The 24,061-nt window shown below is 43.7% G+C and overlaps 2 protein-coding genes across 6 annotated transcripts in view; both read left to right on the forward strand.

Annotated features, from left to right (window-relative positions):
• The window catches only part of LOC308075219 (CAP-Gly domain-containing linker protein 4), a 60,840-nt gene extending 43,391 nt beyond the window's left edge, over nucleotides 1–17,449 (forward strand). For all 5 annotated transcript variants that reach the window (XM_080414926.1, XM_080414927.1, XM_080414925.1 and 2 more), the window contains 4 exons: nucleotides 9,686–9,809; nucleotides 13,061–13,125; nucleotides 13,620–13,698; nucleotides 15,005–17,449. In XM_080414926.1, the coding sequence (XP_080271052.1) occupies nucleotides 9,686–9,809; nucleotides 13,061–13,125; nucleotides 13,620–13,698; nucleotides 15,005–15,362 (626 nt within the window). In that variant the 3' untranslated portion in view covers nucleotides 15,363–17,449. The remainder of the gene's footprint in view (nucleotides 1–9,685; nucleotides 9,810–13,060; nucleotides 13,126–13,619; nucleotides 13,699–15,004) is intronic.
• ttc7b (tetratricopeptide repeat domain 7B) overlaps nucleotides 1–24,061 on the forward strand; it is a 600,383-nt gene that overhangs the window by 163,907 nt on the left and 412,415 nt on the right. The gene's annotated exons all lie outside the window — the stretch shown is intronic.

A 24,061-nucleotide genomic window follows, 5' to 3' on the forward strand; every position in this document is an offset into this window, starting at 1 on the left:
CTGAGAGGTCGAGGAGCACAAGGATGGCAGGGGTACCGGTATCAACAGTTAAAATTAAATCATTAAAAACCCTAAGGAGAGCTGTCTCGGTACTGTGGCCTGGTTTGAAGCCTGACTGGAACTTCTCATGAAGGTTGTGGGTAATTAAAAATGACTGAAGTTGGGCATAGACTACCTTCTCCAGAACTTTCGAAAGGAAAGGTAGCTGGGAGATAGGTCTAAAATTGGACAAAACGGATGGATCTAGGTTTTTCTTTTTGAGAAGGGGATTTACAACAGCGTGCTTGAAGGCAGCCGGGACACAACCAGAGGTGAGGGAGCAATTGATGAGTAATAATACACTTGGGCTAACAGCGCCAAGGACTTCTTTGAGGAGCCGGGGGGGGATGCTGTCAGAAGGGCAGTTAGTTGAGCGAAGGTGCATAATTGTATCGTTGAGGTAGGACAGAGTGATTGGCTGGAACTGATCAAAAGTGACAGGGCACAGGGAGGTAACAGCGTCTGTGGTGGTGGAAGTGTGTGCTGACCTAAGGTCAGAGATCTTGTTGATGAAAAATTGTTGAAATTTTACACAGAGGGCGAGCGAGGGTGCGATGGAAGGTGCTTCACGGGGGTTAGTGAGGGAGTTAAAGATGTTGAAGAGGACTTGGGGTTTATGGCTATTTATTGTGACAAGATCGGAGATGAATTTGGTTTTGGCAGCTTTCACTGCCGTCTGGTAGTCAGAGAGGTGATTGCGTAGGATATCTAGAGATATATGGAGTTTGTCCTTTAGCCATTTTCTCTCAGCACGCCGGCATGAACGTCTGAGAGCTCGGGTGGAATCGTTTAACCATGGCTCGGGTAGGGATTTGGTGCGCTTGAGCCTAAAGGGAGCAACGGAGTCCAGTATTTTGGTACAAGTGGAGTTAAAAGTATAAAGGAGTGCATCCGCTGTAGGAGTGCTGGCCTCAGCCGGGGAAGTTGAAACTGTGTCATTAAAACGAATGGAGAAGAGTGGTGCAGTCCGGGGATTGATATTGCGTGTGCGGCGAGTGGGGGCACCAGAGTTGATAACAGAGCAGGGAATAGAGGTGGTGAATAAAATTGGTGAGTGGTCGGAGATGCATGGGATGAAAAAGACGTCAGTGATGGAGACAGTTACCCCGAATGATAGTACAAGGTCTAATGTGTGGCCCTTTTCATGTGTTGGGACGGTGATGGATTGGGTGAGATTGAAAGACTCGAGGAGGTTTAAAAAATCTTTGACAAGGGGACGAGACTCACAACAGACATGAATATTTATATCACCACAAATGACCATGTAATCATAATTAATCATGGCCCAGGATAAAAAGTCACTAAAATCATTAATAAAATCCTTATTGTACTTGGGTGGTCGGTATACCACAGCACACAGTACAGGGGAGGACAGGTTCAGCTTCAATAGCTGAATCTCGAAGCTGGAGTAACTGGTCTCAGATTGGATCATTTGACACTTGAGGTTGGATTTGAGGACTGTTGCTAGACCCCCGCCAGTGCGGGAGATTCGGGGGGAGCTAAAAAATGAACAATCAGGGGGGAGGAGATCGGAAAAAGGTGTATTGTCGCCATAGTGTGTCCAGGTTTCGGTCAAAAACAGAAAATCAAGGTTGCGGGAGATGAAAAAATCTTTTAGCCAGCCAGTCTTATTAGTTGTTATTGATCTTATATTAAGGAGAGCCATCTGGAGGTTAATGGTCGGGCCAGGTAAGGCAATAGCGCGTCTAAGCGGGCGGAGGTGAGAGAGGCCAACCCCACGTCTAGGGGGTATGGATCTCATGTAATGACTGTGGCTGATTAAGACAGGGATGTGGGAAGGAGGGGTTAAATTAACAGGCGTCTCAATGTGAGTTTTTATAGCATTAATAATATTGAAATAGGGAGGTGAGTGATGTGGTCCGAGCCCAATAGAGAGAGGACTGGAAAAATGGTTGGAGCTGATGTGCTGGGAGCTAGGACCAGAGGGATGTCAATAGCTAAGAGAGGAGGCGTCGGACGGGGTGTTATGACGTATGTTTACGGCCAAATTAGCTGCCAATGCTTGACAGCCCCGTCTGTTTGGATGGAGGCCGTCACGATTAAAGAAGGAGGAACGCTCCCAAAACAAATTAAAATTATCCAAGAAATTAAAATCATGGGTGCGACACAGTCGCTTAAGCCAAATATGTAGGCTGGCGATCCTGCTGAAGCGTTCGTCACCGCGGCCAAATGTAGGGATTGGACCGGAGAGGAAAAAAGGCAACCTGGTGGAATTTAAGAAGTCGATGAGGCGCAGATAATCTAGCTTTATGAGTTCGGAATTACACAGAGTCGAGTCGTTGGTTCCAATGTGGACCAAGACCTGGGAAATGGACTGTGGAAGTGAGTCAAAGAGGGCGGGTAATTTATCTAATAAAAGTGGAATGGTGGCACCTGGGAAACAGTGCGTTACTGCATTTGCAAAGCGGACATGTTTGATGATGGAGTCGCCAACAATCAACAATTTCGGCGAAATGAGAGGCTGGGGTTTGAGGGGAGCTGTGGATGGAATGGATCGGTCAACGTTGTTTGCTGTTGAGCGACCCAGTACGGCGATCCGGGTTGGCGAGGCGATTGTGGAGAGGTGGGCAAATGGAGAGACAGGCGGCTGATGTGGAGGGGGGGTGGTGGTGGTAATTGAGGGGGGGCGACAGTTCTGTACCAGTGGGTCGGGAGGGGTGAGAGCCCCGGACTGGCGTCGAACCGCCGCCTTCAGCATTCGCTGGCGATCGATATTTTGACCGGGGGCAGACCGCCTAGGTTTCAACGAAGGCTGGGGGGGGGGCAGTGGTCCTGGGGTCGGATGGGGGGTGTTGTGGACAGACAGTGGGGGGAACGCACTAGCGTCCAGGGAGGAGAACATGTTATTGGTGGTGAGTGGCGGAACCTGCGATGGATGGGGGGGGGGGAGGGCCCTCCGTGTTTTCCCCGAGTGACGGTTCTCCAGGGCACCGGTGTGGAACTAACCAGGGTCGGTTTTGAGCACCCTGGTAATCCGGGACAATTTGGGACGGTATCGTCCAGCTTGCATACAGTGCGAATGGGTGGTCGGTTATAGATCCAGCCGTCGGGGCAGGGAACAGTGTCATCAAGCTCGGCGACGGAATTGATGACAGGAGGACGGGAGGAGACCTCGGAGTGGGATGATGATGATACAGCATCGGCGGCAGGAAGGGTGTCCCCAGGGCAGAGGGAGTCGAAGAGGATTTCATCATCTCTTATTTGGTGGAGCCGAGTTACTCTCAACCTCAGCTCGGTCACCTCCTGGGATAGCTGGAGACATCCATGACATCCAGGCGACGACGAGGTAGGTGAACCCACCATACCTCGGCTGAGGGTACAAAAACAGCTTTGGCCAGTAAAAGGTGAAAGTGACAGAGTAGAGCAGGCTAGGCACGGGGCATCGGGTGATTAAGCAACAATGCAGAGTAAAACATACCCGCGAGGGCCACACAAATGGTGGCCCGATGCGGAGAGTAATCTCAAATTATTAAAGGCAGGATGAAGCAGGCAGAAGGCATGTAGGGAAGCAGCAGTGCAGAAAGACACCTACCCGCGAGGGCCACACAGATGGTGGCCCGGTGCGGAGAGTAGACTCAGAGTAAAGGTAGGCTGGTTAGATGGCCACCCCTCGGTGGGTGGAAACTGCCAGGTTGTCCGCAGCCAGCGGACCAGTAGTGGCGGAAGACGATGGGGTTAATTAGCCTCCGGGCAATGCGTCCGATCATTAAAACACTTGACCGGGTTAAAAATAAACTTCTTAAACTACCGGTGTGTATGGTTAGCCTCCTGGCTAGCCAGCTGTCAGAACTGGCTAGCTGTCAAGCTGTCAGCTGGCACCGGCTACTGATCCCATACGGGCGGGATATCAGAGAGCTAAAAGCACACGATCGGTGCATCTGATCATTAAAAACACTTGACCGGGTTAAAATAAACTACTAAAAGTACCTGTGTGTAAAGTGTGGTACATAAATATAGCTTAGAAATAAGTAAAATAAGCCATATTCGGAGACGCTACTCGCCGGTAACAAACAAACCGCTAGCGCATGCGCATGAATACATAATACCATGTTCACAATGCATTATCTATGCTACAGCAGTAGCCTGCAGTGATATCTAGGCTGTGAGATATCCCTGTTTTTTGATATATAGCATTCACAGTTCTGCATATTATCTAATTATGTATGCTGTCGTCTGTAGCTCCTCCCCCACTTTGAATTGAGTCAACGGGACCAAAAATGTTATGCAAAAGCACATGATATTGTGTGCTCAATTTCTTAATTATTTCAGGAGAATGCATTGCTTTGAGTGTTTAAAACACGTATGCATGCATTACGAAACATGCATTATACATGCATTAGGGTTTTTTTTGTGGTAATTGTAGTAATGAAATGTAGCAGGGAAAATCCCAACAATTAATGCATGAGTCAGTACGATTAATTTCCTCTTAGTGCACCTTTTCGCTGATTAAGCGATTAGACTAAACAGTTTGGGTCGGAACTACACACTTGTGAGAGAAAGCGCTCTAAAGCCCCCCGGGGTAGTCATACTGCATGAAATGTAGCTCATAGACATGTAAAGATTAAAAGCCATCGATTCAATTTCACTAGCAGAAAGCAGATAATGAATCGTTCTGAAAATGGCCGTACCAGAGATGCATGGCAGAAAACACGGTACTGTACATTGACTCTGCATACGGGAGTGACACGCAGCAAAGGTTGTCGAACCCGCGACACGCTGTCAGGCTGGCATTGCAGCCTAGGGTGCCTGGACCGTCACGCTACGGCCCAGGCCCGCACTTGTTATTTTATATATTACTGGAGTTCGGGCGCGACCGTCACACCTACATCGCACCGCCGACGTCAGTCCTTGTCTCTTTTATCCCATATATGGAGACTCCTTTATATGCCCATATATGGATGTATCTGTATCTGTCAGTCCTTTGATGCCTATATATGGAGATCAGTATATACCCCTATATATGTGCCCCTTTTGTGCCCATATATGGAGCTGACTGATTTGTTTGCGCCTGATTCCATGACGACACATTGAGGTTAGACAACACACTCCATATTTGGGCGCGGTCCGCCCTCCGGCCCTCTGGCCGGTCCTCCCTTAAGCCAATTTTGATAAGGATAAGTGTAGCAAAAGTGAAAACTAAATATTCTTCCATGTTTAGTTCAGTGATTAGTTCAGTGCATTCCGTGAAGGTGTAGGGTGGGTGACGGGTGTGTGTCACATGATATATGTGACACACATCTGATGATGCCTCGTCACTCAAGGGTCCTTCTGGCCGATCCACACGGTCACGACTCTTTTCTGTTCTGGCCCCACAGTGGTGGAATGAACTTCCCACTGATGTTAGGACAGCAGAGTCACTGCCCATATTTCGCCGCAGGCTGAAAACCCACCTCTTCAGGAAGCACTACCCTTCCTCTCTGCCTGACCTACTTGTTGTTAACTAGTTGTACGAACGCTTGTTTTCTATTGTTGTATTGTTTATTGGATCTTGTTTAGTCGATACACTTATTTGTTTTAGCTCATGCTCATTTGATTTAGCTATTTTGTCTCATCTGTTTAACGAAATAGGTAGCTGATATATTGCACTTTTACCTTAGCGCTAGGTATACTCTTGGTTGCTTGTTTTTGCAGGAAATGCACTAAAGACTTCTGGTGATTAGTAGTTTTCGTTCCCTACCTATGTTGAATACACTTATTGTAAGTCGCTTTGGATAAAAGCGTCTGCTAAATGACTGTAATGTAATGTAATTGTGGAATGTTGTTCTTCTGACGTTTAGGCTCGGGGGTGCGCCTAGGCTGAAGTGGTCTAGTCATAATCCCTGCACAGGACAGTCAGTTGAGGATTAAGGTCATTACACACCGGCGATTATGCGAATATACGCAAGATTCGGACTCTGTCCGAATAAATAAAATACGCTTTTTTGCTCCGCAAAACTGTTGTGGAAGCTTGCATTGACTTTATAAGGTTTAAAAAAAAAACGTATTATTCGCATGAAAAAATCGCCCCCGGTGTGTAAGGACCTTAAGGCTTTAAATTGTCGTCGTAAAGATTTTTCATCACTAAAGGCAGCAATGTGAGGCCGAAGTGATGATGTCATGGATGATGACATATCTTGAGTAATGACTTCACAGATACGAGCCTGCATTGTCTGGTCTCTCCTCTATACAGTGTGTGGGGGCGTGGTGTTCCATGATGCAGTCAGTCACTTTTGCAAACTAAAATCATATTTAGGAATCCTAGAAACATAGTTTCCATGTTGCGGTGTATTTTAATGCTAGTGTTACAGCTCTGCACAAAAAGGCACTTTCATTATCTGAAGAAGGGTTGGATTTCTGTGTAGAATATTAGAAATTCATAATTCTAAGGCTTCATCCATGCAGATATTCTCATGAGCAAGCTCATCGACCCCCCCCCACACACACACACACACACTCTCCCCTAAATCACATTTGACGAATATTAAAGGATTTATTAAATTCTTCCCTGTAGCTTTGCGTGGGCAACCTCGCATGCTCCAAATCACGTTACAGTTGCCGTTTTTTACAGTGCAACTCATATGAGAATGTGGGCAGCCAGACGCCATACAATTGAGGGTATATCCATTAATGTAGTCCGTGGGAGTGATCAGGTATGAGTCAATGCAAATGTCCACCACTAAAGATAACTGTGTTTTTATAGTCCCTATTGACGGTCTAATTTAAACCAGTGCTTAACTCTTTAAGACCGGGAACGCATCTGTGTGTCATTTTTAGATTTCGTTGGGCACCGAGTGCCACGCTATGAGCTTGTAGATCTGCTATTTTTGAAAAATCATGAAAAATTTTGCAAATATTAGATTTTTTTTTTTGTTGACATTTGTAACTCAAATCTTTGCTTCTGGGGTTTCCTGGAACTAAATATTTTACGGATGTTCGCTTTAATAAATATATAACCCAAGATTTTGCCACGAATTTTCACGATCTTTCAAAAATAGCAGATCTACAAGCTCGTAGCGCGGCACTCGGTGCCGCGCTATGAGCTTGTAGATCTGCTATTTTTGAATAGCCAAAGACTTATCTAAAAATGACACACGGATGCGTTCCCGGTCTTAATGGGTTAAACGTCAAGTCGCATCACTCCAGCCCGCTGTGCCGCGAACACCTGTGCTCTTTAGATGAAGTGGTTCCTTTCCTCTTGTCACGGTTGTGTTCAAGGTGTGAATGCTGCGCTGTAAAAAGGTCCCTTTTGCTTTTGTCAGTAACCGCCGCATTGTCTATATCAGAGGTGTCAAACTCATTTTGGTGTCCGGGCAAGATTTGTCAAATGGTGACTTGAGGTGGGCAGGAACCAATTGCGGACGCACATGCGCACTCACACGCATTCAGTTATACAGCATTGTTTTTCAATCTGTTGTCTTGTCTCAGAAAACAAACAATGCAATTTGTAACAATAATAATAATAATAATAATAATAATAATAATAATAATAATAATAATAATTATTACAACTATTATTATAAACCATTTTAACTAGAATAATTTGAAGTTAAACAATACCTGGTAATGTGTGTGGGTGGTTAAATAATTACATTTATAGAACAGTGGTGTAAAGTAACTAATTACATTTACTCAAGTACTGTACCTAAGTAAAGATTTGACATATTTTTACTTTACTAGAGTATTTCCAATTTCCAGAACTTTTCTACTCCACTACATCTCAGTCACTGCTATAACTACAGTATATCACTTTAAAAAATGTTTTATGAAGATTAGCTACTTTAATTATTTACATTTACAAAAATAGCAGATCTACAAGCTCATAGTGTGGCACTCAGTGCCGCACTATGAGCTTGTATATCTGCTATTTTTGAATAGCCAAATAAAGAGAGAGATTATTGGGCAGGAAACCTTGACCATTACAAATATATAAATATTTGGCCTACAAATATATACACTTGGGTCAGTGCAATGAATGGAGGAGTCTGAAAACCTTCCCAGAGTAAAACTTCTTTGGTAAGTATATTTGGTACCCAATACACTTCTAATATCTGATAATAATATCTAATAATCTGATCCTGATAGCATTATTGCGGACGCATGCGCTGTTGCCCACTACAGACGAACACCAAAACTCTCGCCCCAAAACAGTCACCCCGGGGGAAATCCGGTGATATTCACCTGGTATTCCTAAACGTAACCTCATTAAACTATGCCTAAACCTAACCTTATTCCTAAACGTAACCTCAGTAAAACTAATAATATGGCTAACCGTAAACTTATTTCTAACCTTATCCTCAGTAAAACAAATACAGGAGTACAAGAACCGCTTGTCAGCGAAAAGAAATGGGGGCGAGCGTGTATTGGGGCGAGTTTTCCGGTTATATTATATTGACGGCACGGCGGCTTGAAGTTGCAAGAGATTCTCTCTGTATGTTGACACAAACACACTGGAGCGATTTAGAAGCATTTTATAAGAAAACGAACGCTTATGTTGATTTAACGTTAGTAGGCCTGTATGTGTTTTATTGTTGGACATGCGGCAGGTTATAACATGGGCTTGACAGCCCCCCTCTTCTTCGCGGTTTGGCGGATCTGCTGAACACCATATCGGCCCGCTCAGACCCACGGCACTTTCATCCCTGAGTAGGCTACCTGCCAGGGGAGTACATGTGATGGCCCCATGAAGACAAAGCCACACATTTGCATTCCTATGGGCGAGGGTCGATTGGCTGTGTGTCCGCAGCGGACTATGAGTTTAAGGCAGCGGCAGCCTGAGCCCATGTTATTGTTCTCGAGGGGCTGGGTTCACACCTTCAAACGGCGCGGAACACCTCAGCAGTACTCGCGGACCAAAAGTGGGACGTTTGCCAGGGTTGATAAACACTGTGTTAGATGTAGTATCTATTTACTATTTTTAAAAGTATTTCGCGGGCCGCTATGGACCTTTCCGCGGGCCGCAAAACGCCCGCGGGCCGCGAGTTTGACAAGCCTGGTCTATATACTGTCTCATCTCAGAGGAATATACCGTAGCTCAATGAAGAAGAAAGACTCTTACAAGTCACTTTGTTCTTCGGAGCAGAGTTCTTGTGTCATTCTAAAGGGCAACTACACGACTGAAAGGGAACAATGGTGTTTTATTTAACCCATTAAGACCGGGAACGCATCTGTGTGTAATTTTTTTTATTTCTTTGGGCTATAAAAAAAAATAGCTGATATACAAGCTCATAGCGCGGCACAGAGTGCCGCGCTATGAGCTTGTAGATCTGCAAATGTCTTTTTAAAAAAACGTCTTTCTCAAACTTTTTCTTGTCAAGGACCCCCAAAATTATATGTTTTTGGCCGCCAATCCCCATCAAAATATGTTGTTCCAGGGATCCCCAGAAGCAAAGATTTGAGTTTAAAATGTTCGCTTTAAAACATATATATTCAAAGATTTGAAAAAAAAATCTCGATTTTTTTAAAAAGAGAAAATAGCCAAAAGAAATCTAAAAATGACACACAGATGCGTTCCCGGTCTCAATGGGTTAAAGAATATGTGGTGGGGGCAGACTCTAAAAGATACCAGCTGGCTCTTAGCTCTGTCTGGCAGCTTGTCTGCGTTACTTCAGGCCTGTCTGTCTGTCTGTCTGTCTGTCTGTCTGTCCAGGTTTCTGGTTGGGTATCGAGCTGGACAAGCCCAGCGGTAAGAACGACGGCTCGGTGGGAGGGGTGAGATACTTCAGCTGTCCGCCCAAGCACGGCGTCTTTGCCCCCCCGCCACGCGTTCAGAGGTGAGTGATTGATTGATTGATTGATTGAATACTTTATTAACAAGTTTATTAACAGTACAGGTAGAGAGGATAACACAAAAAGCCCAAGGGGGGTTTGTTTCCATTGTGGTCCATACTGTCCATACTGTACTCAATTCATCAGTAATACATATAATAAATACAATACAAATACAGTGCAATATACAGTACATGTTGGAATAAAACTCGGTAGCATCAGATGATTCTACTATCAAGGTGCTCAATTGTATTTTAAAAGTAAAAAAATAATAATAATTGAACCAGGAGATAACGTGATCCAAAGATTTACTGCTCCATTTACTTCCTGGTTAAAGTATTTGGGAAATATTCTGTATCTCCTCGGCTCCTGTGTTTTACTATGAATGTTTGGCGAAACATGCTATTTTCAACAGCGTATAACAAGCACAGTGAAACCCTCCGTGATTAGCAACCATCAGGGGATCGATCATACCGGCGCTAAATATTCTGTGACTACTTCAAAAAAGTTAGAAAAATCAAAAAAAAAAACTGGCAGAAGCTAAAAAAAAAACGGATGCGTAGTACCTGGCAGTGAATGTGTCCTGTGTCATGTCATTCCACATTTTGGTGGCAGCTTAGTAGAATGCATTTTTCCCCATGTTTGAGCCAAATTGGGGGGACAAGGTCTGAGAAGCTCCTTCCGGTGTTATGCCCATGGGCATCACTCGCTCTAGAGAAGTAGATTGCACGCTTGTCGTCGACGTGTGCCGTTGAGAAGCCCAGAATTGTGAGTTTTGTTTGCCAGTAGTGTGGCAGCTGCCGGCCGCCCCCCTCAAACTGACCAAAACAAATGTTGACAAACAAACTAAATCTCTAATCTTTGAAGCATGTTTGAAATCAGGGTTGTTATTATTCATCAAGGTGCCCCATCTGGAGAACGTGGCTGGAGGTGATGTTTGGGTTTGGCGTCATCAATACATGTGATGGCACTAATGAGCGTCTTTGACAGTGTCATTTGTGGGAGCGGTGACATATTTGATTTTGCCCTCTGTGCTGCAAATAGTACTCGTCTGTGCTGGTGATTAACGAGAGTCAGGGTTGTCAAACGTTAGGCCCGAGGCCCCTTTCCTTCCCAGCATGCACTTCTGATTTACTGTGGCACCCATTAATGAGCAAAACACTACCCCCCAACCCCCCCCCCCCCCTTCCTGATAATAACTATGCATTATGGGTAACACATATGCATACAGTTACATAATTTGTTAAGCGTTGGGTGTATCCGAGGTGGTCTGTAAGCTCTCACAAGGTTGTGAGTACAAATGCTGTGGTCACAGTTCACACTGCCAGCTACAAAGCCACAGGCTACCATTTATTTTCAATGGAAGCCAGTGACATGAAGATACAAAGCTACAGGCTACCATTTATTTTCAATGGAAGCCAGCGACATGAAGATACAAAGCGACGCCCGACGTTTGTAGCTGCTACAGTACAAATCTATAAAGCTATTATTCAAGTTGAGCTGGCTTCAACAGCCGCTACAAAACGACCAACTTAACCATCATTTTCCACTCTTCTTCTCTCTTCACACAATTCCTGCTTGTAATGGGGGGAAAACTAATTATTTCCGTCGGCCAGTAGTCTGTTCTTTTTAATCCGAGGCATTATTTTCCATTATATTTTCTACACGCTTTCGGGGCCTTTATGGCTTAATTTATGTAAACTTGTATCTGCTATTCGCGCGCAGGGCTCCGGCCATATGACAAAAGTATACATCTGGTTTAGAATGTGTACAATGTCTCCTTGCCCTCTTTTCACTTATCTGGTGCAAAAGTCTGAGCTGCTCCCGCGTGGCAGCCGTTGTTGACCTATAAAAACAGTGCATGAAACAAAGGCAAATTCCATCGGAGGCCTCATTATTATTCCTCCAGATTAGTGTGGGTTTCGCACGCTACACTATCTTCCCAAAGTTGTTGACTCAACAGCAAGCACAGAGCGCCAGCCTGGCTCGGCTATATTTGGAAGTCTCTTAATCCTTGGGAAATGGAGAAAGTATTGTCTGACATGCACATTCACGAGCTACTAAAGGAGCAAGGAGGGGCGGGGGCGGGGCATCTTCACGTATTGCTGTTCGGCATTCTGCCTGCAAATGAAACCTTTTAGATCTTATTGGACGGCGCGGTAATAGTATAGTAATGCCTCAAACCACAAGCCGAGTGTGAGCGAACACATACAGGAATCAAAGTCACAGTCGCTAGCTTAAAGCAGATTAACCGTTCTGCTGGTATGACGTGCTGATAGGTGGTTCAATCAAAGCATTCAACCCCCGGGTATATACTTGCTACAACCTTTGTATGTTGTGCCGTCTTTTTGCTGTTTTGCCCTCCCTCGATTTAGACCACACACTTGTCACGAGTATGTTTTGTCTTAGTCACATTCCCTGGCTTATCTTTTTTTTTTTCTTTTTCTTCTTTCAATCCAAACCTTACCTCTTCCCCGAGATAAAAGCCGGACGGCACTCGGTATCCCTCATTCGTGTCCCCTCCTTGTGTTTTTCTAATTAACCCAGGGGGCACGCCGTGCGCTCAGCCAGGCATGTGCCCTCCCGTCTAATGGAGAATCTTTCCCATTCTCAGCACCCAGCCAGTCTTCTCTCTCTGCTTCGCTCTTCTCCTGCTGTCAGCAGCTATCAGGGCCCATTAGGAAAACAAACAGCAAGTCCTTGTGCTTTTTCTTCCCCTACCCCACACTCTTATTTATTTATTTTCGTTTCTCTCCCCCACTTTGCACACCTTAGCAAACAAGATAAGACCCTGCAGACTCACACATACAGTATACACACACGCACATGCACCCGCACCCCCCTTTTCCCCCCTCATTTCTCTACATTGCCTGTCTGCCTCGTAATGGCTTTCAGGGCTCAGCCATTATCACAGGTACATAGCGGCTTAAAGAAACATCACTAAGCCGGACAGGTACTCTGATGTTGGCTGGCAAAATGGAGGATTTTCTCGCCTCCTGCTGTTGCACTCATTGTCAGACGAGAGAACATCCTAAGCTGAAAGGTCAGGACACTTTACCATGAACATTACACAAACCCTGCAAAGGATCCGAGAACAAACCGAGAAGGATTTAAAGTTGTCATCCTTGAATTGAATGGATCATTCTCTGGGTAACTTTCTTTCTAGGATGGAACCCCTGGCTGACTTCAGTGGACCTCAAATAATGGTTATTATAAGATCTGTCAAATATATAATTTTCATTTTGTTTATTCATAGGATCCACGGGTCTGTGGATTGCCTGTCAGACCTCTCGTCATCTCGGCTCAATCGTTCCTTTAGTGGTAAGCTGTGTTTCCGTTTTTCTCATTGATAGATCGGATAAATCTGAGATGTGTTAATTTGTTGGGAAACCAGTACACTGTTGGAAAAGCGAAAGCGCCCATTTTTGGCCGTGAGACGACGCGGGCCTGGAGGTGGGGGGGTCGCCGTGCCAAACGGGAAGAGACGAGACCCGGCGGTCGCGTGAGAAAAACCCATTATGACGATAATCGGGGGCTGAAGGGATAACCAGGTCCGCTAATTGGCGCTAATTGCCACCCCGGCCTAGAGGACATATATTACCCCGGCGGGTGTTTTTTGTTTCCCTCGAGGGGCCTAGTCTCAAAGAGACCCGGCTCAGCCCCGGCTTCTCATGCCGGAAAAAACGAGCGCTGCTTGTTCCACTTTTCCCACATGTACTGGTTTCCCACATGAACTGTAACATATATATATATATATATATATATATGCTACTGGGCGTAATGTACTCTGTTAAAGACATATGATTGGCATGCAGGGACCATCCGACGCAGTTTCAGCACGTCGTCTGCGATCGCCGTCCCAAAGGAGACGAGCAGGAAGAGCCCCGTTAGCAGGTGTGTCTCTCTCACCCTCTCTCTCTCTCTCTCTCTCTCTCTGTCCCCTGCTCCATTTTTCCACACAGTCCTCTTTTCTTTGCTCTCACACTGCTTTTCAGTGTCACCTTAATGGAGGGAAAAATCAATGCTGATAAGGACCAGTGGTATTAGTCAGCAAAAGTCTGCTTTAGTTCAATAAAGTGGTTCCCAAAGTGGGGTCTAGGGACCCTTAGGGTTCCTTGAGGGGGGTTCCAAATGCACCCTTACATGTATTTAACTCTGAGAGTGTACAAATGGACCCTTACGGGTCCATTTGGTTCCATTTGTACACTCTCAGAGTTACGGGGGGTCCGTGAAATAAAAATAAAAGAGAACCATTGTTCTAAATGAGAGCCAGCAGAGAAGTCCAAGATCAATTCCACAACTCTGTCTCACCAACACACAATCTCCCATCACACATAAAGTCCAGCCCCACCATCAAAAATTGTATCCGGCCTAAAAACTCCCTTAGCCCCTTTGTCTGAGGGCAACTAACTCATTGTCTGTTTTTTGACCACTGAATGTAATACCTTTTTGTGTTTAAATTGTACATGTTTGTTTTGCCTATGTTTTCTTTTTATGGGGTCTATATTGATGTTCTTGTGAATGGAAAGCACTTTGGGTCAATTTCTGTTGTTTTTAAATGTGGTACACAAATAACTCTCAGTGCCGATGAAATAAAAAAATATGTTCATACTGTGCCAGCAATTTTTATTTTATTTTTTTCAAAGTAAAATAAGTGCTTAGGAAGCGAGATACAGCCTTTTTCAGTTATAAGTTAACTCATTCACTGCCAGGCTTATTTCAAGCTAGTTGATCCATATGCCAAAGGCATTTTGGGTCAAACGGAGAATTTTTTTTCTCCGTTTACATTTTAACATTGAAGTGGATGGAGAATTAACTTTTTGAAAATCGTTTTCTCCTAGTTCCTTTGAGATTCAAAATAAAAAAAAATAACAAAAAAATAAAAATAAAAACAAATTTTTTAGGAGACGTATTTTTTTTAGGAGACGTCAAAAGACGTCATTGGCACTAATGGCACACTGAAAACGGCCGTCAAAAGACGTCATTGGCACTATATGAGTTAAACAAGGAGTGGATGGAGCTGCAAATCTTCAAATAATGATATCTTGGGTTCTGAACATTTTTTTCAAAAAAAAAAACTTTTCGTTGTGTGGCACTGAGAGAGTTAAAGATGAGTTAACTTGAAATCATTTATTTCTCTTTACATTTTTTTTTCTTTTTCTGATTCACCGTCCTCCCCCGATTCATGTCACGTCAACAGGAGCCGCTCCACCCCCCACCGGCGTTGGAGCACGCTCAGCACCGGCGGCGGCAGCAGCACCCCCCCGCCGCCACCGTCCGGCCCGGACGGCCGGGTCCTCCGCCTCCACGTGGGCATGCAGGTCCTGCTGAGCAGCGCCAACGAGATGGCGCTGATCCGCTACCTGGGCACGGCCGACTTCGCCCCGGGCCTGTGGCTGGGCCTGGAGCTCCGCGGCGGCGCCAAGGGCAAGAACGACGGCTCGGTCGGGGGCCGCCGCTACTTCACATGCCGCCCGGGCCACGGCGTGCTGGTGCGGCCCAGCCGCGTCACCTACCGCGGCATCAACGGCGCCCGCCTGGTCAACGAAAACGGCTGACGAGAAAGGACCTGGACTGGAGGGGAGGGTGACGGAAGAGGTTTTGGGTAGGGATGCACTGATATATCGGCCACATATCGGTATCGGACGATATTTGCCAGTATCATAAATACAATTGACATTCAGCGATGGCAGCTTACCAAGCTGCAGATTCTGAAGTTTTTTGGTTTTTGTAATGAACATTTATTTGTTTCCCTGGCACAAAAGGGGGCAATATTATAGACAAAAATAAAATAAACAAATATAGGTAGCAGCAATCGGCTAAATTGGTATTTTAAACTTCGGTACCGGCCCAGAACTTCCATATTGGTGCATCCCTAGTTTTGAGTGGTGGAGGCATCATTGCACATAAGAGGAGAGTCCTTCACTGGGGTCTGTCCTCTCATTTGATCGACTACTCTAACTTCACTACCTAATGAGTTTGTCTTCTACAGTGGGCGATGTTTTGGGCTAATTATTTATTTGTGTCGGTTTTGTCTCATTAATTTAGTCATTTGTTGAGGTTTTTTTTAGTGCTCCCTCCAAAAACTGGGGCGGGTTGCAGTAATAATGCACACTAGAGGTTTGAGCTGACACTACTAGGTTTGTACTGGAACAAACTAGAAGGCAAAGGAAGCACTTTATTAATAAAGGAAGAAAAAAAAAAGAATCAGCCTGGATGAGCACTAAAAAGCTAAAAAGTTTGGTGTGGCAGGGTTGAAAAATAAGTCTTTATAAGACATTAATAAGACACACTTCACTATTATTGGTCTGATTGCATTGACGGGCAATGACAAAGTGTGAAGTTGGACCAGATGTGTGTGCACATTAAAAAAGTATTTCCATACATGGAGCAAATGTTATTACATTCAATAGATATTTATCAGCTAAGTTTGGCAGTGGACTAACTCAAACTAAAATGAATACACATGTAATTACCAAGAAAAAGTGCATAGAAAGATGGAGCACTTTGGAATGAATAACAAAGAGGGGATCATTAAACGGGTACAGGGTCATAATGAGAAGTTATGATGAAATGGTGGGATTCCACTCTATTGTGCTCACTTGTTACTGACTGGTAAGGAGTGGCGTTATGCTGGTGCTAAATCACTTATTGTGATATTGTCAGTGATTTATTTTGGTGACAATTGTATTGGCGCCTCTGCACAAGCCATTTTCAATACAGGGAATATGTGATCATCCAGAAGTTTCGAGGGTAAAGTTTACTATTTAATTAGAAAAGTGCTTCTCATAGAGGGGTTTAGAGGTTATAAATGGGACCGGCTGTAACTCTAAGAGCGTACTAATGGAACCAAATGGACCCGTAAGGTTCCATTTGTACTCTATCAGAGTTATGGGGAGGGTGGGGGTCCATGAAATTAAAACGTTTGAGAACCAATGGATTAGACCCATTGTGGGCAGAGAAATGAGCCATCGATTTGTGCATGTGGAAAAAAACCGATGCATTCTGCTCAGTAAAACATTCATGTACCACACACAATTAGGGGGGAGGCACACAACAACAGTAGGCCCCCAGGACGCCAGCGCAGAATCTCCAATGTGTTCTCTCTCTCATTGATCCGTCCGTCTGTGCTCCCGTCTGCTCAGGCCTCGGAGTGATTGAAAAAAGCACCGGCAGTCACAACCCCAAGGTTGTCTGAAACATCCCGTTGCCAGGCTTCAAGAAATGAAAGCGGAGTGGTTGTTTGGGAACGGGCCCGGGTTGAATCTCTCATAGCTCATTTCGAAAAGGTTTCCATCAATAGTCTCTTCCCGTTGACAGGCACTCACTTGACGGTCATTTGCACCAAGGTCATTTCGGTGATCATTCCAGTGACAGTGTCTCTTCCTCATGTCATCTGCCATACGTTACCTCGCCTTTGACGGTATAGCTGAAAGCCTAGAGTCATCGGAGAGTATTCTTGAAATTGCACTGATTGGGTATGAAAGGCGTGTGTGGGTATTAACGGATTGTGTCAATTCCTGAATTTGTTTCTTGGCACGTTATCTTTGGAACTGCGTGCGCGATTTTAGCGTGAGGGTCTCGTATTGATGCATTTGTCTCACGGTGCAAAAAACGGTATTTGTAAAATATTGAAATAAAGATTCTATTCTAATTTCACCCCTACTCTTTGACTTGTTTTTGTTTCATGCCTTCATCTGCTGTGGATGTGCTGCTGTGACATATGCAGTGGTGTAAAGTAACTAAGTACGTTTACTCAAGTTTTTGATTGATTGATTGATTGAAATTTTTATTAGGCAAAAGAATGTAAAACAACACAGTTACATTAATAATGCTTTTGTCTAAAACGTCCGGCCAAAAAAGTCCTTGCGGACTTGTTTCCGTTGAGGTCCTTGAGTTAATTTCATAGACATATATAGTAGCAACCAAACAGTTCAAAAATCAACATGAAAATACAGATAATACAGAAAAAATACCACTATGTACAAAAAAAAGCATTTAAAAAATATATGTACAAAAAAGGGGGGGGGGGGGAGCATGGAAAAATAAAAATTATATACAAAAAAAGCATGAGGAAATACAAAATATGTACAAAAAAGAGGAGGGGGGGGGGGGGGGTCGTCTGTCTACAGGGAAACTGGTACTAGCTCCTCTTTCGGCCTCCAGAAAGATGGGTTTTTAGGGCTGTTTTGAATGAGCCCAGCGAACTGCATTTTTTGAGGGATGGGGTTAGACTATTCCATTCCTTGGTGGCTGTGCTATAGAAGGAGAATTTGCCCATGTTTGTTTTATGGGTGGGTGGTACCAGATTGTTGTTTACGCTCCCTCTAGTTTCGTGGCCGTGGGTGTCACTAACTTTTTCGAGGTATTTATACAGATATGCGGGTATAGGGGGCATATCGGGCAAATCTGCATTTACAATTTTGAAGACCAGACCCATTTTTTGTTGTTTAACCCTGTCTTCCACCCTGAGCCAGCCTAGGCTGGCAAAGTGAGTGGGAGAGAGGTGGGTCATGGGCCCCAGTCCGAGAAGTAGTCGGATCAGTTTGTTTTGGGAGGTTTGAAGCTTAGTCTTCAGTGACACTGAGGTGTAGGAGTACCAAGAGGAGCTAGCATAGTCAAAAAGAGGCTGAATCAGGGCCCCTGAGAGGGTCCTGAGGGCCTGAGGGTTGACAAAAGAGGAAACTCTGCCCATAAATCTGGTTCTCTGGTTTACTCCTTTGACCACCTTTGCTGCCATGCTTTCACCTGTTAGGTATTTGTCAAGAATACATCCCAAATAGGTAATCTCTTCTTTGCTAGTGATGATTGTGTCATCGACTTTGACATTGAAGTCAACTACCTTCATTTTACTGAGGGAATGTTTGGTCCCAAATAGGATGGATTCAGTTTTCCCAAGGTGTAGAGACAGTTTGTTATCAGTAAGCCACTGTACCCAAGTACTGTACTTGGGTACAATTTCTTTTGGTATTTTTACTTAACTGTAGTATTTCCAACTTTCAGTACTTTTACTTCTACTCCACTACATCTCAGAGGCAATTGTCATGATTTTACTCCACTACAATTATTTGAAAACTTTGGTTACTTTGTACATTTTTATTATTATGACAAAACGTACATTACCCACTTCAGCCCTATATACATTTCGGCCATTTGAATATAGACGATCTACAAGCTCACAATGCGTTGCGACGCATTGTAAGCTTGTAGATCTGCTATTTTCAAAAGATTTGTATACATTTTATGAAATCGGACATTTTTGCATAATGAGTACTTTCTACTTTTGGTACTTTAAGTACATTTTGATACCAATACTTTTGCACTTTTACTCAAGTAAATTCTGAAATCCGGACTTTTACTTGTAACAGTATTTCTACATTGCAGTATTGATACTTTTACTTAAAGGACAACTTTGGTTTTTTTACAACCAAGGTTTATGTTTTAGATTGTAATTAAATAAAAGATGAGTGTTCAGATTTAAAAATGTACTGCTTTCTATAGTTTTAGCAATTTTCGTGATCTTTTTTACAGTGGGCGGGGGCATTCTGTCCGGTGGCTTTTTTTACCCAATAACCTGGTGTTTTCTTTATTGTTATTTACAGTAGCTCTTCTAGCCCCCAATAACTCACATCTGGCCATCAAAGACCACAGGACCTTTCTCTCTAGCTCCACCCCTTCCTGTCTCTAGCTCCGCCCCTTCCTGTTTCTAGCTCCACCCATTCATGTATCTAGCTCCACCCTTACTCTCTAGCTCCGCCCCTTCCTCTATCTAGCTCCGCCCCTTCCTGTCTCTAGCTCCACCCCTCCTCTCTAGCTCCGCCCCTTCCTGTTTTAGCTCCGCCCATTCATGTCTCTAGCTCCGCCCTTCCTGTCTCTAGCTCCGCCCCTTCATGTCTCTAGTGCACCCTTCCTCTCTAGCTCCGCCCCTTCTTATCTAGCTCCGCCCCTTCCCGTCTCTAGCCCCGCCCCTTCCTGTTTCTAGCTCTGCCCTTCCTCTCTAGCTCCACCCCTTCCTCTCTAGCTCCGCCCCTTCTTCTCTAGCTCCGCCCCTTCCTGTCTCTGGCCCCACCCTTCCTGTTTCTAGCTCCGCCCTTCCTCTCTAGCTCCGCCCTTCCCATATTTAGCTCTGCCCATTCCTGTCTCTAGCTCCGCCCCTTCCGGTCTCTAGCTCCCTCCTTCCTCTCTAGCTCCGCCCTTTCTTGTCTCTAGCTCCGCCCCTTCCTGTCTCTAGCTCCCTCCTTCCTCTCTACTTCTGCCCCTTCCCCTCTCTAGCTCCGCCCATTCCTGTCTCGAGCTCCGCCCATTCATGTCTCTATGCGGCACACAACACCAATGGTTTTGATAATGACCATTTAATGGAAGTTAAATGGTGGATTTGTGGATAGGACTCTATATGAGAAAAATTCGCAAAATGCATCGCATTCTGTTTGTGACACATGCATGATGCAAAGGTTTTGAAAGTGAAACTGGTCAAAGTCACTAGCCACAGTGGTCAGTAGCATTTTTTTTCTTTTGAAATAACAAAAGAAATGGTAGTAAAAATACATAAATAAAAGGGATATTTACTCATGACCCATAAGAATGGGTCCACAGCCAGTGTTTTTGGGAACATGCAAGAGAGCTTGAAGTATCATTAACACAGTGAACAGATTACAGAACATACAGTGGTCATATTATATAGTAATTTATTCATTTTGGCGAATGTCGTCTGAAGGGCAAATTACAGCTTTTACCAGAGTCATAGTACAATACTTTTGTAATTACAACATTTTACAGATGCAGTTCAGTTTGTCTTTTTACACAAAATGATGGAGATGAGCTGCGAAGGAAACACAGAATTATGCGTTGCACACCGTACAGAAGAGGAAGCAAAATAACGTTTTCTTTAAGCCATTACTTCGATTAGGCACTGACTGGTCGACAAATAAAGCCAGATTTATACTTGCGTGCCGGTGTCGTGCACAAAAACAGCCGTCCCACAAGCTCACAACGCGCCACGTCGCAAAAATAGCCGTTGTACAAGCTCAAAACGCGCTGCGTCGCAGGAATAGCAGATATCCGAGCTCACAAAACAACGCATCGCAACACGTTGTGAGCTTAAGTAAGTATAAGTCAGCTTTGTCTTTATCAATCAGTAGTGACAGCTTTTCAGTAGAGGCTCTGATGGGGTTGATGCCGGGAAACTGTGGCGCTAAAAAAGTGACACAGTGTTATCACTCAAGGCTAAAATTGCTAAAAGCATGACAATGCCTTGATAGACATGTGGTGCCGCTATACGTCTGCAATTATGTGCACGTGTTCTTTTCCCACGTTTACACCAAGACTAGTCCTTTCACTGCTTCACACGTTTCTTGTTTCCAACTTTTCACACCAAATTTACATTCTTACACCTGTTCTTCAATATCGTTGCTGTCGGGCAGAAACCTTGCATCTCCATATTTAAACTTTGTATGTTTTTTTTGTATTCCCTACAATTCCCTACTTCATCATACAAGAATGTCGCACAAAAGTTACGAAAATAGCCGATCTTGTGAGCTTGTAGATCGGCTATTTTCACCATTTCATTTCATCCGGTTTAAATCATAAACAAAGGAACGGTTTCGTACATACAAGGTTTCCACCCAAAAGATAGATTTGGTTAATTTAGGGATCACTGAGTGCTTTCAGGAAGCGATTAGAAAGTCTGCTCGGCACAATCCATATCTTCAGATGGGGACAGAAATGGGACAGAGGCTTTAAGTGATGCATTCGGAAAAGGTTATGTCGCAAAACATAAAAAGCCCCCAACGCATCAATTCAACTGTCTGAATGCACTACTTTCAAAAGACATTTTTCAAACAATAGTGGTGTCTGTGAATGTGAAATAGTAATTTTCAAGGGGCCATTACATATCCTCTGCAGTGAAAGGAAGATGAAGTCGACATTGATTTGTCTGAACCCTTGTTTCATCTCTTGCTCCCAGCTTTCTCTCTCTCTGTACTCAATGGCAAAGAGCCACATTATGTAAATACAAGGCATCTGGTGGTGGACAGTAACTACCTGAGTACAGTACTTACACACGTGACACCTGAAATCTTCACACTTTCCCTGAACTTTCCCTGATCTTACCCTGTAAAGTGTGAAATCAGACAATTTCACACCTGGTACCATTTCACACCTGGCAAACACCCCCCCTTTCTCCCTGACAAGGCTTGGACTATCCACTGACTTTCCACTGAAGTGCCAATGGCAAGCTCTTTGAAACTTTGGAATGTCACATGTGTAAGTGTTTGTTGAGTATCTGTACTTTACTTGAATATTTGTATTTTTGGATACTTATCTACTTTCAAAGACAAATATAGTACTTTTCACTCTAGTACATTTCTAGGAAGAGGAAAAAGTACATTATGAATTAACTCCTTAAGCCCTATTTGAAGTAGTGAACATAGCCGATCTACGAGCTCACAACACGTTGCCATTCGACACGTTGTGAGCTTGCATATCTGCTATTTTCACAATCAATGAATTTCTGGAAAATCTTTTAATTTCAATACAGCAGTTAAAAATAAATTGTACTTTGTACTTTTCAATACTTTTTTTTTTAAAGCAAGCACTCCAGTATTAAAGGTAGGGTAAGTGATATTATTTGGTTAAAACAAAAATTATTTTGTTAAAAGGTTAAAATACTATATTCTGATAGTAATCATTGCTATAGAGTGTTTTTTCAGTAACAGATGTCTCCCTGTCTCTCCAGCTCTTTAATAAACAGAAAATACATTTTTCGGTAGGTGTCAAAATCTCAGCCAATCAGGAGAAAGTACCCATTTTTAAGCTTAATTTGTATAGCGTTCCAGTTCCAATTTTGTCTGCTCATTTCTTAGTGTCATCACTTCCAATTTCACTTGTTTAATCTGTATCCTGATTGAGCTCTCTGTCCTGGTTGGATAAAATTGGAAATGAAACTGAAACTGAAACGAAAATGCATTTTCTGTTTTATAAAGAGCTGGAGAGACAAGGAGACTCCTAATACTGAACAAACACTCTATAGCAATGAGTACTATCAGAATATAGAGCTATTTAACAATTATTTTAACCAACGCAAATCACTTACCCTACCTTTAACTCAAGTGCAAATTTGGCAGAGTAACTTGTACTTGTAGTTGAGTTATATTTGACCAGGAGTGTCTATACTTTGACTCAAGTACTGGGGTTGAGTACTTTGTCCACCACTGGAGGCATCAGACAGTGTAATGACATCATGCCACATTAGTGACTTGTCAATCAAGGGCTTGTTCTTCTCAGTCGACAGTATGTAAAGATTCTAATCTGTAGTTTGTAGTTTAACCACTTAAAACCTATATGAGGAACCAGAGTTCCTCATACTAGTGTATTTTCTGTTTTCTGTGAGCTTGTCGATCAGCTATTTTCTGTGAAAGCTTTCCCCACATCCGTATGGATGTTGCGGTTTAAGTGGTTAAAAACAAACTAAGTGAACACGAGCGGATGTACTGTGAAATAAGTGTTGTTTGGATTTTTAAAAAGCGTGTCTATTAATAATTTACAGAGCCTCTTCCACACAAAAAATAAATAAACAAATGAATAAATAAACAAGCAGGCAAGCAAACATCAACAAACACAGTTTTCCTTTCCCTGTCTTTTTTTCCTCCTTTTTTTTCTTCCTTCATTTGTTTGTTTAAGAAAAAAATGTCTCTGGTATCCAGTTGTCTGATTCTGCGATATTCTTCAAAAATAGTTTGATAGCAAGTTATTTATCATGGTGTGGAATCCAAAAGGAAATGGACACGATGGATGTGACCAGAAAAGACCGGGGGTCTTCAACGTTTTTCAGGCCAAGGACCCCTTAGCTGAGAGAGAGTTGAAGTAGGGACCCCCCCACTACATATTGTATAAAACTGTAAATTAAACTATACATTTCATAGATAGCTTCATAGACTTGTTTGACAGCACTATCAATGTGTAGCGTTGTGTTGGACTCATGTTGATGTGTATTTTCAGACAGTTAACCACTCAAACCCTCGATACTTAGAAAACCTGTACTTGATCTGCTCTTTTTTCCCATTCACCAAACCTCTTTGCCGAACATAGCCGATCGGCTATTTTTCGGCTAATGTTCCCCCCAGAAAAGGGATGCTAGGGTTCCTATCACAGAAAGATTTGGCGGCCCCCCTGTTGTAACTCATAAGACCCCCTAGGGGTCCCAGACCTCCTGCTGAAGACCCCTGAACAAAAGGGTGGCAGAAAAGTGACCACTTATGCC

This window comes from Gymnoscopelus braueri (assembly GCF_963280865.1).
Source record: "Gymnoscopelus braueri genome assembly, chromosome: 19".
Classification (NCBI taxonomy): domain Eukaryota; kingdom Metazoa; phylum Chordata; class Actinopteri; order Myctophiformes; family Myctophidae; genus Gymnoscopelus; species Gymnoscopelus braueri.